Source organism: Cariama cristata, unplaced genomic scaffold (assembly GCF_000690535.1).
Source record: "Cariama cristata isolate BGI_N322 unplaced genomic scaffold, ASM69053v1 scaffold24929, whole genome shotgun sequence".
In the NCBI taxonomy this organism is placed as follows: Eukaryota; Metazoa; Chordata; class Aves; order Cariamiformes; family Cariamidae; genus Cariama; species Cariama cristata.
In genome coordinates, this window is record NW_009636820.1 from 21,687 (window position 1) to 36,277 (window position 14,591).

The 14,591-nt window shown below is 48.3% G+C and overlaps 1 protein-coding gene across 1 annotated transcript; it reads right to left on the reverse strand.

Moving 5' to 3' along the window:
• Positions 1 to 281: 281 nt before the first annotated feature.
• On the reverse strand, positions 282 to 7,143 carry LRTM2 (leucine-rich repeats and transmembrane domains 2). The gene is made up of 3 exons (XM_009708069.1): positions 7,077 to 7,143; positions 2,749 to 3,339; positions 282 to 981 (listed from the first exon to the last, which is right to left on the reverse strand). Exons 1-3 carry the CDS (start codon positions 7,141 to 7,143, stop codon positions 527 to 529), a joined length of 1,113 nt encoding a protein of 370 aa, XP_009706371.1. The 3' UTR covers positions 282 to 526.
• Between the last annotated feature and the right edge of the window lie 7,448 nt (positions 7,144 to 14,591).

Here is a 14,591-nt window from a genome sequence, read left to right on the forward strand (position 1 = left end):
TTCTGATGTGCTGTCAGCAGCACTGACTTGTAGGGTGGGCAGCAACTTACTGTCACACAACAGTAGTGACCCTAACAGCGAGGCATGGACAATTCTGGTGTCCTGCTCCTCACATAAACTTTCACAGAGCTGTTCTCTGTTTGCAGAGAGCTCTTGACAGGACATAGGACAACTGAGGACCGAAGCTGAGAGGGTGACACAGGTTCCCAGAAGGTGCCAGCTGCCTCCACAGCAGGCATGCGAGGGAAGCTCTGTGCAAGGGCATGAGGCACAGCAAGCACTCGAGGTCTGACTCTACTTTATTTGTTGGGAGGGCCCAAGGGTGAAAGGGCACAAAATGGGCCTGGGGCAGAGGAACAGAAATAGAGCCAGGTGCCCCGGCCCCCCAGAAGCAAGTTGCACTACTTGGGTGAGTGGAGCAATAGCACAGTCTGTCTGTCTGGGAAGATGTATTTTGGGAGGACCCCATGCTTGACTGCTCTCAGATACCTTTGTTCATTGCTGTCCCTTCCTTCCTAGAACACTTTCATGCCACAGAAGAGATTTGTTTTTGCTCTTCATGTTCACCTTCTGTGTCACCCATGAGTGGCTGCCTCTTCTTCAGCTCCCGGTGGTACTTGGCCATAAGGGAGGCATAGATGCAACCGTAAGCAGCTGCCACCACCATCATGATGCAAACAATGCCGCAAACCACCCCTGCAATGATCACAGTGCCAATAGCCCGGCGCACGCTCACAGGCCTATATCGCTGTTTCTGAGGGCATCCCACACTGGGCTCCACTTCTGTTTCTGGGCTCGATTTAGATTTGGAAGGAGTTGGGCTTCCTTTAGTGCAGGGTGGGCCAGTATTGTCCAGCACTGTAGAGCTGTTCTCATCATCCAGCTGGGAGCAGTAGTTAAACATCTCCATGGGTACCATTCGCATATCCTTCCCTTTCAGCTCCTTGGGCAGGGTACATGCCAGCTGGTCGATTTTCCCGCCTGTCCAACAGAGATAACAGTGAACCACAGCTTCACCCCGATACAGTGACAGCAGAGCTAGATCCTCAGGTGGGATAAGTTCCTATGACCCCATTCATGCCTGCTAAGTATTTGCCCTACAGAAGTCAGGCATAGCAACATTATGGTTATCAAGTGGGGAAATTCTTTACTATAGCAATGGGGCCATAAAATCCAGTCCCTCAGGTGTGAATGCATTGCTGAGTAGAGAGAGTGTTCACGAGAGCCTGCCAGATCCTCAGTGCTTGTCAAAGGTGAAGGGAGGGAGGAATGGCTGCACCTCCATGCACTGGGCAGAAGGAGCACATGTGGTATCCTTTAAAATTATTGTTTTACCTAGGTTGGATTTATTTTGCATGCCTTAGCCCTCCACAGCTGGAACAGCTTCAACCATGGCAGCTGGCTGATATGCTTCTGCCTAGGTTGGGTTTGACAGTAGAGCTCATGGTGCGTGATATCTGCATAGACATCTTTCAGGCCAAGACAGGAAAGCCCTCTGAAACTGTCTATTAAGTCAGCCTTGTACCGTTTAGTAAGTTATGTAAGTGTCAGTAGAACCATTTTAGAAAAGGAGAAATTAAAGTAAAAAGATAGAACCAGGCTGTATCTTCTCAAAATAACAACAGACACAGAGTCCCATCTTCTAACAACTAATCCATCCCCCCTCTGTGAAAATAATGACAGATGTTGAAACAAATGCTTGAGTGAGTTTAGGCTATTTCTTTGGAAAGGGAAAAAGAAGCAAAATTAACTCCGTGTGCTTTCCATTGAACCTGTGATATGAGAGTCAAGAAAGCAAGCAAACAAAAAAAAAAAAAAAAGGAAGTGGCATTCGTATGCTTGTTTGATTCTGCTCACAAAAATGCATATTTCAGACTGCAGTGTAGCCATAGGCATAGATAATCTCTTTGCAGCATGGCTGTGATCAGCAGGGATGTGACAGCTGACTGTTGCTATCCACATGATTTGAGACCCTTTCCTACTCATTGGCTCCAGCGACAGAAGGTCAGGCCTTCAGTCGTCATTCCTGTAAAATGTGCCATCTTTCTTTGAGTCGCAGCTCCTGAAAGCGTGTCATCCCGTCAAAAAAAGTGATACGTACCTTTCCAGCCTTCCATATTTTGAGGAAAAACTGGAAATACAAACTTGTCAAAAACTGCTTGGTTTGAAATGACAATTTTATAGCCAGTCTGACTTGGGGCCTGGCTTGTTAATTCAAGCTTTAGTTTGGGTTTGCCAATATTAGTTGCCGTGTTTTCCTAAGTGGCACTGTTTCCTATGGTTCTTTTGTTCAAAACAAAGCTGATGCTTTACAGCTAAATCTGGCTTTTCGTTCTCCCAGCTTAAGAAAGAGAACGGGACAGTTATTTTCAAGCACGAAAAGCATTTCTCCTCTTTAGGCAGAAAGGGTGAGGGAAACTCATAATCCTAAAATTTTGATGTTATTTGGGGAAAGTTCTTTCCTCTCCTGAGAAAAAATAAAAATCTTTCAGATTAGAAACAAAACATGGAAATAGGAGATCTGGGGCTGCAGAAGATTTCTCAGCCTGGCAGTGTTGCTGTATGAAGGTGCAGTGGCACTAAACTGTCTCTTAGCATTGTAGCACGGTCCCGTGGCTAAGATCTGGCATTCAGGTCAGCTTGACCTGCCAGATGTACCTGCTCGTGTTTTTCCCCTGCCCGCCTTTGTCTGCCTTTCTGTGGAAGACCAGCCCTTCTGCACTTGGCTCCCACTGCCCAAGCACCTACCTCGGTAGGAGAACCACTCCATCCAGTGCTTGAAGTCTCGGAGGTTGCAGTCACATTCCCAGGGGTTATCCCCAACTTGGAGCTGCTGCAGGCTGGTTAGCGGTTCGAAGGTCACCCTGTCCAGGCTCTGCAGGCGGTTGGACCTGAGAGAGAGGGAGCGGAGAGCAGGCAGGTCGTCAAAGATGCCCGAGGGTATCTGGGCCAGGCCGTTGATGGAGAGATCCAGCTGGCGTAGCAGGGCCGTGTGTTGTAGTAGGTCCTTGTCCAAGGCCCGGATGCTGTTGTTCCTCAGCTGGAGCTCTGTGAGGTTCCCCAGGTCACTGAAGATGTTCTGAGGGAGCTGATCCAAGAAGTTGTTGGATAGATCCAGCCTCTGTAGGGCGGAGAGGTTGGAGAACACTGCTCCCGGCAGGATGCTGAGTTTGTTGTTGAGAAAGAGGAAGGTCCTGGTGTTTGTGGGGATGTCTGAGGGAATGGAAGAGAGGCCCAAGCCGCTACAGTCCACTTCCAGGTTGCCACTGTTACACTTGCAGGAGGAAGGACAAGCAAAGAAGGACTCGGCAGCACATAGCGACAGCCAACAGCCAAGCACTGGTAGGTGAAAAGCAGGGGAGAGAGAGTGTGTGTGTTACAGCACTTTCCCATCCTCACCCATCACCGCCTTGAGCACAGCTATGGCTACAACATGACCCTCACAGCGGGACACTTGGCTGCAGTGCCCTGCAGTGTAATGAGCTTCCTCACAGCTACATCCCTTCACTGCTGGCCTGCACCCTGGCAAAACTAAGCCTTTTTTTCGTGAGCAAGCAAGTAAATATCCTTCCAGCTTCACAAGGAAGTTAGAATAGAATAGTGCTTCCCAGCAGACTTTGCTGCCAGATACTAGAGCACTGGAACCTGTCAGAGGAGAATGGAGCAGACACTGGTGGGAGGTGGCACCTCTGATAAAGGTCAGCTCTTTCTAAACAGTCAGGGTTGAGAGAGGAGGGAACGGTATATATTTAAGAAGCTCTATTTTTTGAGAAATAGACATGTTAATGAAAAGCTTTTAAGGAAAAAGAAAACAAAACTAGCTACACCTCAGTTGTGCTCCTGCAGTTTGAATCCTAATCTTTGTGGTAGATTAGACTCAGGTCTAAGTTAGCCTCTAAATCAGGGTATCATTTGCTTTCCATATCCACAGTGTGTTGCGTGGGCCTTGTGGCAAGAGACTTTTTTATGAATTAGATTAAATTACAATGGGATGACCAAGAAAGCTGTTAAAAAGTAACAAGGAAACCCTAAACCACTGGACACCTGGTACTTGCCATTGCTCTCAAAACGATTTCTGAATGCCACAGCAATAGACCCACAAGTATCTCTTCTGACCAAAACTGCCCGTAGCAATGGAGATGAGGAAAAAAATTGCAGGTTGGTAGTTGAAGAGAGAGGTGTTAGGAAAAGACTTGGCACACACTCCCTTTCTCCTGCAGAGTCTGAAAAGTAAGGTTGGACAGTCCACAAAACAACATTTTTTAGAGCTGTTGTGGATCACCATTCCAGACATGGGACCAGATTCTGTGAGTGGCATCAGGGCACTAGTTACCAACCCTCCCTGGGAGCCAGTGGCTTTTAAAACTCTCATTTCTGTGATAAAGCAGCATCAGCCACAGGAAAGCAAGCTTTGTGCCTCCTGTCATTAGAGGAGTGGGAGTTATGTTTAAGCAGACTATGTAAAACATTTGCATCCTTCATCTTCATTCCTTTTGTGGAATTGAGATTAGTTTCTTCAATGTGGGAAGCAAATTCAGCTCCCTTGATGTTTTTTAAGGTGACAAGTTTGAGCATTTGACTAAAACTGAAGCAGGTTTGTCTGTATGTCATGCCCTGTCCTCTCCCTTTCTCACTTTTCTTCAGAGAAGGCAGTCACTTGGGGTTGGCAGAATTTTCTTAGGGGTGAACGGTAGCTAAAGTGGATGCCTTTATTGTCTTGCCAATCTTTCCTGGACTGGAAACCAGATTCTTCTGTCCTGCTTCCTTCCAAAGAACCAACAAGCAGGTGGTTTGTTTCTTAACCCCAAAGGAATTGTGAAAGGACTGCCATAGGAGAGAGAGACGGGGAAGACCCGTGCTCTGGAGAAGCTCTGCCGGGAAGAGCTCTGCAGTCAGCCATGCTCTTCCTCTCTTCCCTTGCACCACTCTAGAGAGAGTTTAGCCTGACTCATAGCCCATTTTTTTATATCGACTTGGCTTTTGCCAGCAATGATCGCTTCATACTCCAACCCTGTCATCCTACATAGGGCTTTTTTGTGTTCCCAGTGATCCCTGTGAGAATTGGCAGATTTGTGGACTGGTAGCCTAAGGAGAACTACACAGTTTGGATCCTAAGCTATATGACTTTATTAAGGACCAAGGGATAAGTGTTCAGAGAGAGTGTCTCAACTCTTTTTTGTTTCATCCATCTTTCACAATTCCATCAAGAATTTTTTTCTGTCCTACAGTTGAGATCTCAGGTGTACATCAGCCCAGGTTGTGCCAATCTGTGTGCTCTTTTAATTATAATTATGGATCCTAATGGTGAAATACAAGAGAGACCTTTACCCTGAGCACCTCTGTGCTTTCTTGTCATGCAAAGATTGGGGTCAACAGCAGAGATTGCCATAAAACCAGATCATAGCCTGTGGACTGGCGCAGTGCAGGTACTGGCTGGCTGGTATTTAGTTCCATTCAAAATACATCACGCTCTTGTTGTAGGGAGAGAATTAAGAGAATGGGAGCTAGAGTGGGGAAGGGAGAGAGCTGTGAGTCACTCAAGTGACCCCGTTTTTTCCTGGATGCTTAACAAAAGTACAGTATTAATAATAGATTGGCAGCTGTGATAATGAGATAACACTTAGTAGCTTTGTACACCAAGAAAGGCAAGAGCAGACAGTGTGTAATGCTATACAGGTGGCATTCTGTTCAGGGCTTATCTCTCAAAATGCTTGCCCACCACTGGCCCCAAATGGGTGGCTGTGGGGTTCCACCAGTATGTATGCTGGCAATGGCTGGTAGCAACAAAGTCTCAGGCAGCTGGCTGTGGTTATGTTCAGGAACTGGATTTACGCCAAGTTTCTGCAGCCATGCAAGATGTGCCAAAAATGTCTTGTTGTTACCCATATATTGTTTTGTGCTCTTGGAAATGTTTAACTAAAATCATAGAGAGAGAAGGTCTGATGTAATTTTCAGACCCTGCAAGAGATGCATCCACTAGGAAGTCTGCTAAGACCAAGGAATTCGTCGCACTGGTTAGGATGCAGCTCTATGGGGATGAGAGGCAGGGAAGCAATAGACAGAACTTGAAGCTGTCTTCCAGCCCTACCAAAAGATGAGTAGTATGTGCTTCTGTGTTCGGGGAAGATGAAATTACTTTGTGGGGCGTTTGGTGACTCTAGTAGGTGGCAGAAAGCTGATCCAGGTATATCAGATTAAGTCAAGACTCAGTAGCATTCATTATAAATAATTTACAGGGCAGTCTAGTCTGTGAGGATGGATTACAAAGACACCTGTTTTCTGGAGCAGGAAATAATTCCCACAGCTTCTTACAGTGGCAGCCACAAACTTGATCAGGGGGCAGGAACAAGGGAAACCACAGACCTGCTTGGCAGCTGGTAATGCATTAGTGGTGGACACTCTCCAAGTGCTCCCTTTGCTCTGCTACAGTCCCCAGATGCTTCTCTGAAGTGCAGGTACATTCCTTGAAGCCCCACATCGCCATAGCACTCTCTGCTTTGCACTCAGGGATACTGTAGCAGATGCCCCAGTCCACTGGGAAGATGCACAGGCCGAACTTTTAAAATTTAATTTAAAAGAGATCTTCTTTATATACTCCTTGATTTTCACTACATGTGGCAGTGCCCAGTAGGAGAATTCTGCATTTGCATCCTGCATTCCCTTCTGAAATCTGTCATGGCTTCTGCTGTGAAGAGCTGGGAGCCTTGCTCAGCTCAGCAGCCTACGTGTAAACCCCTACCACAGAGAGGAGTCTGCAGCTTACAGGATCCCAGTCTGATACATGTTCGGGGTAGATCTTTGTGCAGTGGTATCTGTCTTGCTGTTTCTCACTGCCAGGCCCACTGGAATTCAGAAGCAATCATCACTCACTGTTCCACTTTAAGCCCATCTTCGGCTTTAGAGTCTCGCTCTCCCTCCCAGCTAGCCTGGCCTCTAAAGGAATCAGGAATTAGTTCAAACATCTCCATTCTTAGCTGTTCCTCTCCCCTATTCTTAACCCTGATGTGACCTATTTTCTTTCCACTCCCTTGACAAACAGGATCATTGTACTTAGTACCTGACTAGGCATTACTTACGACAAGCCTCTTGCCACCTCATGAGGAATGTGCTTCTCCACCGGTGGCCAGCAGTTGTAGGCAGCATTGTTGTCTTCTCCAGCGTGTCTTCACATCCACCAGCCAGCCCGGCACACAGCCCCAAAGGGAGGAGGAATGACCTTGTAGCCTGCCTGCCAGGTCCTGGAGGGGGAGAGCAAAGCATAGAGGGTGAGATTCAGTTCCCTGGGTGCAGGACGTGAGGCTGGGCTCAGTGTTGTCCTTTCCCCTCCCCAACTAGAATTTTGCCTTTGAGGCATCAGCTCTGTTTTGGAGGAGAGATGGAGGATGTTTCAGGAGGCGAGTCATGACGAAGGCACAACGTTAATTCACTTTGAACCTCGCAGTGCAGAAGCAAGGCCTGATTCACCTAAGTGCCGAACAGACAAGCCTGCTACGGTAGCTACATTAGCCTCACACTCAAGGTTAACCTGACGAATTGCTGAGGTGACCCTGCCAGGGCAGCAGACTCCAGCTCATTCCCTCTCGCCTCCATGCAGGCTGGTACCACCTGTGCATCCTCTCCCTGACGCACGGCTCAGGCTCACTGAGGTCTGGGCATCAGTGGCTGCCAAGCCCCTTCTACCCCGCCCTGTATTTCCTACCAGCACTTCCTTTCTGGTTTAAGGTAAAATGGATGTGGTGGCTAGAGTGGGGCTAAGCAGAGCACAGCTTCAGCTTGGGGATTTCACACTGCAGCAACTGCAGGAGCTGAAGAGCGAGCGAGCCTCGGAGGAGAAGGGAGGACCTGGGGCGGGGGAGAGTGAGTGGGAGTGTTGAAAAGAGAGGAATTACATCTTAATTAGAAGAAGGAAAAATGCTCAGTCTAATTAGAAACCCAAAGACCATAAACTCTCCCCTGACAATAAGTGACTGACAACAGGTTCCAACTTCCCTCCCGCTTCCCTTTTGGATACAGGCAAGCAGAAAAAGAGGAAACACCATGGACCCTCCTGTCCCCCTGCTTGCTCTCTGACGTGCCACCCACAGTCACAGCAGCAGTCAGATGGACACATTTCAACTGGAGTACAGAAATAAACCATCCTCCATCCCCTGTGAGGGGCTCTGGCAACATCCACAGCTGTTATTTTAGCTGGGTGCTGCACTCCCACTGGGACATTCTCCCCACACACGTGCCAGCGGCTTCCCCTCCCTCAGGCTCCCATGACTGATTTATTTGATATGGGAATGTAAACCACAAGGAAATATTTAAATTAACATCTCGATGAGAAAGATGAGCAGGTTTGGTGCTTGGACTGGTACATTTTGCAAGGCTGTTTAGATCATTTACCCAAATGCCAATGCACCAAATAGATGAATACCTCTCTCAGCGCTGAAACTGATCCAACCTTCACCCGCTGCGTCCCCCACTCCCCAAACCGAGCTGGAGCCTTTTCCCTGCAGTCCTGGCTGAAGGAGAAGCCGCAACAAATAGCTGTCCCCATTCAGTGCTTACGCTCGCCCTGGCTGAGAAGGAGACTTTCAGCCTCCCCCATATCAATGTCTCCATCCTAAATGCCACCCCTGAAGTCTCCTGTCCCCAGCTGTCGGTATCGACAAGGAGGATGAAAAGCCATAAGCACTTACCTGGAGGGGCTCTGCCTGCAGCCACTTCCACCCGACTCCCCGGGCACTGCCCAATTACAGCCTCTTCCTTCCCTCTCCCTCCTTGACTTTCACTCCCCGGCAGCAGGCTTTCTGTGTGCTCTATTTAACTCCCTACAGCACAGGAATAAACGGCAGAGTTAAGCTGACAGCCACAGAGCCTTATCTGCCTGCTGGATAGCGGGAGTTGATCAGCTCCAAATCCCGTTGCTGAACGATCGCGTCCTTGCTCTCAGCATCAGGGGCTGCCTGCCACGCTCTGTCTTTCCCTCTTCCCCACCTTCACTCCATCTAACTTTGTCAAGGTTATAGATAGCTCTGTTCCTTACGCTTTTGCCTTTTGGCTCTGTTTTGTAACACCCCATCTGTATCAGCTGGCTCGGCTCCAAGCAGGGGGGCTAAGCTTTTAAAAAAAAAAAACAAATAGCTTCCTTGGGTGCTTCGTGACACGGCTTCCCTCTGTGATCTCCCTCAGCCCAGGCCCCCACTCAGGCCATGGGCTGGTGTCTCCCACACCCCACTCACCGCTCTGTGCCATTCAGCCACGCCATCCCCAGGCGACAGCGGGGGGCTGAGAGCAGGACCTGCAGAGCGGGGTGTGAGGACGGTGGTGGTCTCAGGGTTTCTGCCCCTAGCTCCCTCTGCTCTGGCTAGGCAAGTCCAACTCTTGCACTGGTTTCTGGTACCTCACCAGCGCCTCTTTCTCTCAGGCAGCGCCAAGGGGCTCAAGCACAGAGTGCAGGGTGGGAGGAGCAGCCGTGTATAAATAAGCCCTTTCCCTATGTTTAGAATTTATTACAGTGCATAGTGATTAACACCTGTTCAGGCTTTAATGCTGTCTCCTGTGCTGCAACACGCACAAAGATGGAGGCGCCTTGATAAACCCAAGATTATTTTTAAAGCATGTCACATAAACACAACACTCCCCGCCCCATAGATAGCAGCCACCCTTTGTGCACTCATACACATGTTTCTAAGACTTAAAAGCAGCTATCTTCATGTACATATGCAGATATAGTCGCCAATCTAGCTTACATTCACAAATGTGTGCACAGAGTTGGGCTTGCACATGTACCAGGGTCTCTTCTGTAACCCATATTTATCAGCATCCATGTCTTGCACAAAACTGCCTGCTTCTCCAAGCATAACATATGCTCAGGTGGCAGAGCAGTAGATTTGGAATAGGTAGAGGTTCTTGACTGCTGAAGTACCAGGGGCAATGAGCTTCTGCATTTATATCTTGAAGTAGTATGTTTCTGGAGAAATGTTAATTCCAAGGATCCAGAAAAACCCAGTTTTTCCCATGCATCTATTGCCCATAAGAACATTAGACTCTTAGTGATTAATATTCTGCAGCCAGGAGAGAGAAAGGAGGCAGAGAGAATTTTTCAGAGTTTCTTTTTTAAAGGTTTTCTCTGACTTGTCTTGAGTTCTGACTTAACTAGCTGTTTCACTGTGACCCAAGAGATGCCTTCTGCTCTGCAGAGCACCAGGCCAGCTGCGCTCACTGCCAACACAGCACTGGCAAGCCCATAGTCCTGGGGCAACTCTCACCTGCCCACACCTCAAGGCTCTCCAGAGCACCACCAAATCTGTCTGGCTGCTTTCAGCCTGACAGCCAAGGACTTTTCCAGTAGCGAGGACTCTGCCAGACCTAGAAGTGCCCCCCACATGCCCCCAGACCAAGAGAAGAGGCACCGTGCCATCCATTCTGAACTAGCATGGCGTTGCCTGAGTTTGGGGGCTCAAGGCTGATCAGCACTGCTGGAGCTCTGAATGCTCTGAAGTCACCCAAGGGCTCCACAAACCAGGCGTAAGTCTTTCTTCAGGGCTTACTAGATGGTTCCTTCTCCCTGGAGCAACGTCAGCCGAATGCCCTGTGATCCATGGGACACAGTGTCCAGAGCTTTCTTCCACGTGCTTGGAGTTGAATGTCTTTTCCAGATTCTGGAGAAATGAACAGAGTAGCCTATGGGGCTAGTGATGGCCTTTTCTTCTTGCTGTTTGATATAGGACAGTAAAAGACAACTTTTTTAGTTTCAGCTCAAAGCAACAGAATGAAATCATCCATTTCTGGCCCATGGGCTCCAGTGGCCAAAAATACACTGAGCTGAAGTGCCACTTGGACATTTGGCCTGCTGTCAGACTCTAGAGGACTCTCTAATGAGGATTCCCCTAATTAGCTTGAACAGGGAACTGTGCTGCTGGGGGGGTTGCTGAGGAGACTGTAATGACTCTGCGGCTCTTGCCAGGGCATAAAAGCTACAGCAGGCACTATCGCTGTCTTGTGCTTCCCTTCTCCCTGCCCAGACACCAGTAATGTTTGCAGTATCCCTCTACAGGCCTTAGCTTTTGTGAGTAGGGTCCCAAGCAACATGCTGTGAGGGTGGGAAGGGTTTCAGTTTATTGCATCCACATACTGTTTTAGTAACACTTCCCAATTCTTTGGCACTTTCTATCCAAAGCTTTCCATTTGCTCTACGAATGGCTCTTACCACAGTTGTAGGTGGTATTATTTTGTATTTAATGACCCCCAGAATTAAGGCTGAGGTCATAGCCAGTAGTGCCTGTGCTCTAGGTAGGGAGATAAAACTATCCCATTTTCCAGATGGGTACACTGAGGCTAGAGGTACAGCTGACTGTGTCACTGGGATGAGCCACTGTCAGAAACAGAGCCCAGCAACCTCTGTCTCTGATTATCTCTCCTAGCCCTTTGCACTAACCTTTGGATCACGGCTCAGGGATCAGACTCCGTTAACAGCCTGGCTTATGAGCATTGGCAGGGCATGTGAGTGACCTATATTACAAAAGGGTAGCTAGCAGAGGCTGCAACAGATGTCAGCAATAAATTATCAGGAAGTACACGCAGACATTCATCCCTCCCACACACTCTCGTTGACGAGTGATGGCAAAGTCCCTTTCCCTTTCCCGATGCTGAATTGCTTTAGCCTGTATCAGAAAAGCAGCGGGGTGAGGGAGGGCATGGAGGACACTTTAAGGAGATTATATTTTTTTCCCCTCTCCTTTCCTTGTTGCTTTTAGAATTCCTGTTTTAGTACCATCACCCCATAATGGAGGGGGACAGTGGTACTCCAGCATCCAGTGACTCAAGCACTTTGTTCTATGTCTGTTCCTTCATCAGCCCTTGGGGGGCAAGAGTCACAGCAGGCAGGGAGACACATCAGCCATGTGGTCTGATTCCAGCAACTGGAAGTTCTTGAAGTAACCTGGCCGATGAGTCCTAGTGTGGAATCGTGCTTCTGAGAGTACCACAAGTGGGATTAGATGGCATGGTGATGATGCTCATTCTTGGTCCTCCACAGACCTAAGTCAGCCATGCAAATTATTGACCACAAAAGGTCACATTGTCTCAGTGGCAGCTCCTCATTTGTTGTCTTTTTGGGCTGCAAAAGCACGTAGAGGTGGCAGCCAAGCTCAGCAGCACTGTAGAAACATACAGTGTGTGTCGCTTCTAAGCTAAATAGCCGGGGGCTTCATTTCCAGCACTTGCTGATTTATTAACACATGTGTTCAGGATTCATTAGTGTTGTGCTGTCACAATCAATGGAAAGCACATTTTAAATTCATACTAGTAACCCAGCTGCAGAAGAAATGGTGCTATCTGACTTGCAGTGATCAATCACAGCTAAGCAAAACTCCTCATACAGAAAGCTGTAAAGTAAGTAGAAAGCGTGCAAAACCCACTCCCTATTGTAAGGGACTCTGCCACATTCCTGACCTGGTGTGAATAAAAACCTCACCCTATTCTCTGGGATGTGAAGAGGTCAAAAAGCTTCTGATCTTTGGAATGGCAATGTATAGGCACTTCTGAAATGCAAATGTGATTGGTGTTAAAAAATGTTTCCCCTCAAAGCCCCTCCAAGAAAGATCAACTTTATCCCCATTTTATGGAAGGGTGAAATATGATAGAGGTAAAAATGGCTGCTGAGTTTGGCTGGCTAAAATTTCGGCTGCCTAGCTTTTAATGATACCTTCATCATGAGCCCACAACAGTTTCCCACTCAGGATTTTCGAAGCTGCTACGTGCAGGTGCTTGCACCGGATCACTTGGGCTTGTAAATGCTCTCCTGTCCTGCGGAGATGATTTGTAGGGCTAATCAAAGCTACACAGAATAGAGGAGTTTTGACCAGGCTTTCCCAGTTTCCTGACAGGCCTGTGGCAAAGTCAGGAGAGAAGCCAGTTTTCCTGATTCCTCATCCCTTAACTAGGATTCCTTACCTTAACCAGGAAACATTATTTGCACCCCAAGCCTCCCTGACCAACACACAATAATGAGACTGGGAGATGTTGGAGGGGCTGAAAATACCACAGGCAGGAGGCCTCATCAAACCCTCTGAGAAAGCACAGAGCATCCAAAGGGGAGCCAGGGCGGGTAGCACTGATGGGAAAGACCCAGATTGCTGTGGAGAAGTGGGATTCCTTGGGAAGCTGTGGAAGCAGGTGGGGAGACCGGGATATCCAACATGGGAGTGACAGGAAAGTCCCAGCACAGTGAGAGTGTGGCATATGGAGGAGGCCCAGAGCAGCAGCAGGAGGAGCGCTGAGGGGGCAGTTGACAGGAAGAAATCCAGCCATGTGTGTGCCAGCATCTTCTCCAAGTATTATTGAACGCGACAGACCACGTGCATGTTTCCTCCGTGCAAAACGGAGGCAGCTGAGAAGGGAAGCGGGTGAGGGAGTGGGAGAGGAGCTCAAAGGAGGGACACGTGAGCTGGCTACCCAGTTTCCTCCTCTTTTTCTTGCCACAGAGTGATGTTTTTGTTCTTCTCACACTGTTGGCAAAAATTGGTAACTGAGTGAGATGTGGAAGGGAGTTCTACATGAAGGCTGAGATAACATTTACTGATCCAGCCGGGAACAGTTGGCTGTGGGTGGTGGCTTGTCACCAGCCCTGCCAACTCTAATCCAGATCCCAGTTTTTCTCTTTCTCTCAGCTGTGAAGAGCCTTCTCTACAACTTTAATTTCCTGCAGGGGTTAATCCCATGGTCAGTAGTAGCTCAGGCCCTTAATCTTTGCACTCAGCCCCTTAACAGAAGGAATGCGGCCGCTTCTGAACCAGCAGGTCTGAGGGAGGCACCCTTCTGCTCCCAGTTCCTCCTTTACACCCCAGGAGCATCCTTCAGCTCACTGGCATTTAAAAAGCCGCTCCCCCTTCCTGGCAAGCCTACCCTGGGGGTGTGGGTGGGTGGCACACCCCAGGGAAAGGCTCCAGGCAGAGAAGGCGGCTTGGTGGGAGAATCCTTGTTCTATGGTCCTCATTCCCCTCCCCACCCCACACCCAGGTATTTTCCACACTTCTTAGTTGGATGGTTCTCCAGATCCTAAAGTAATCTCTTTCTTGTTTTTATTCATGTGGTGTTTAAGAAGGAGGGTATGTACAGGCCCACATTTGTGAAGGATTCTTGGAGAGCTCAGAAATTTTGAGACAACCCAGTACCTTCCTTTTAGGTCTCTTATTAGGGGCAAAGGATGAAGCAGATCCTTAAGAGGGAAGGTGCCAGCCTGTCTTAGATGAGAGAGACATTTACATGCACAGAGTAGTACATGGAGGTGTATCAATTTAGCAGCAAGATAGGAAAATGTAAGTTTTTTTATCAATATAAGCTCTCAGTTCACAGTTGTGATGTCTATCAAACGGTACAGCCAGACTTCAAATCAAGGAACTTCCAGATCAATACCAAGAAACTCCTGTTATATCTTGAGGGGGACAAGGCACTTCAGCCATAAGCCTTTCTCCTTGTGCTTCCTCATTCCTAGAATCAGGTGAGCTTCTGCAAGCCTGGGTGATCCCGTGCACTCATAATGTCCCACACCTGCTTGTTTGCCATCATTCATGCCTGCATTAGCCCAAGAACTGGCTTTGCCTTTT

What these genes read in the sequence shown, in the direction of transcription:
- LRTM2 (XM_009708069.1), bottom strand. Translation starts at nt 7,143, where the DNA reads ATGCTGCCTACAACTGCTGGCCACCGGTGGAGAAGCACATTCCTCATG. An exon ending in GAGGTGGCAAGAGGCTTGTC is followed by an intron (nt 3,340 to 7,076) that starts GTAAGTAATGCC and finishes TTCACCTACCAG; the next exon opens with TGCTTGGCTGTTGGCTGTCG. An exon ending in GGAGTGGTTCTCCTACCGAG is followed by an intron (nt 982 to 2,748) that starts GTAGGTGCTTGG and finishes TCTGTTGGACAG; the next exon opens with GCGGGAAAATCGACCAGCTG.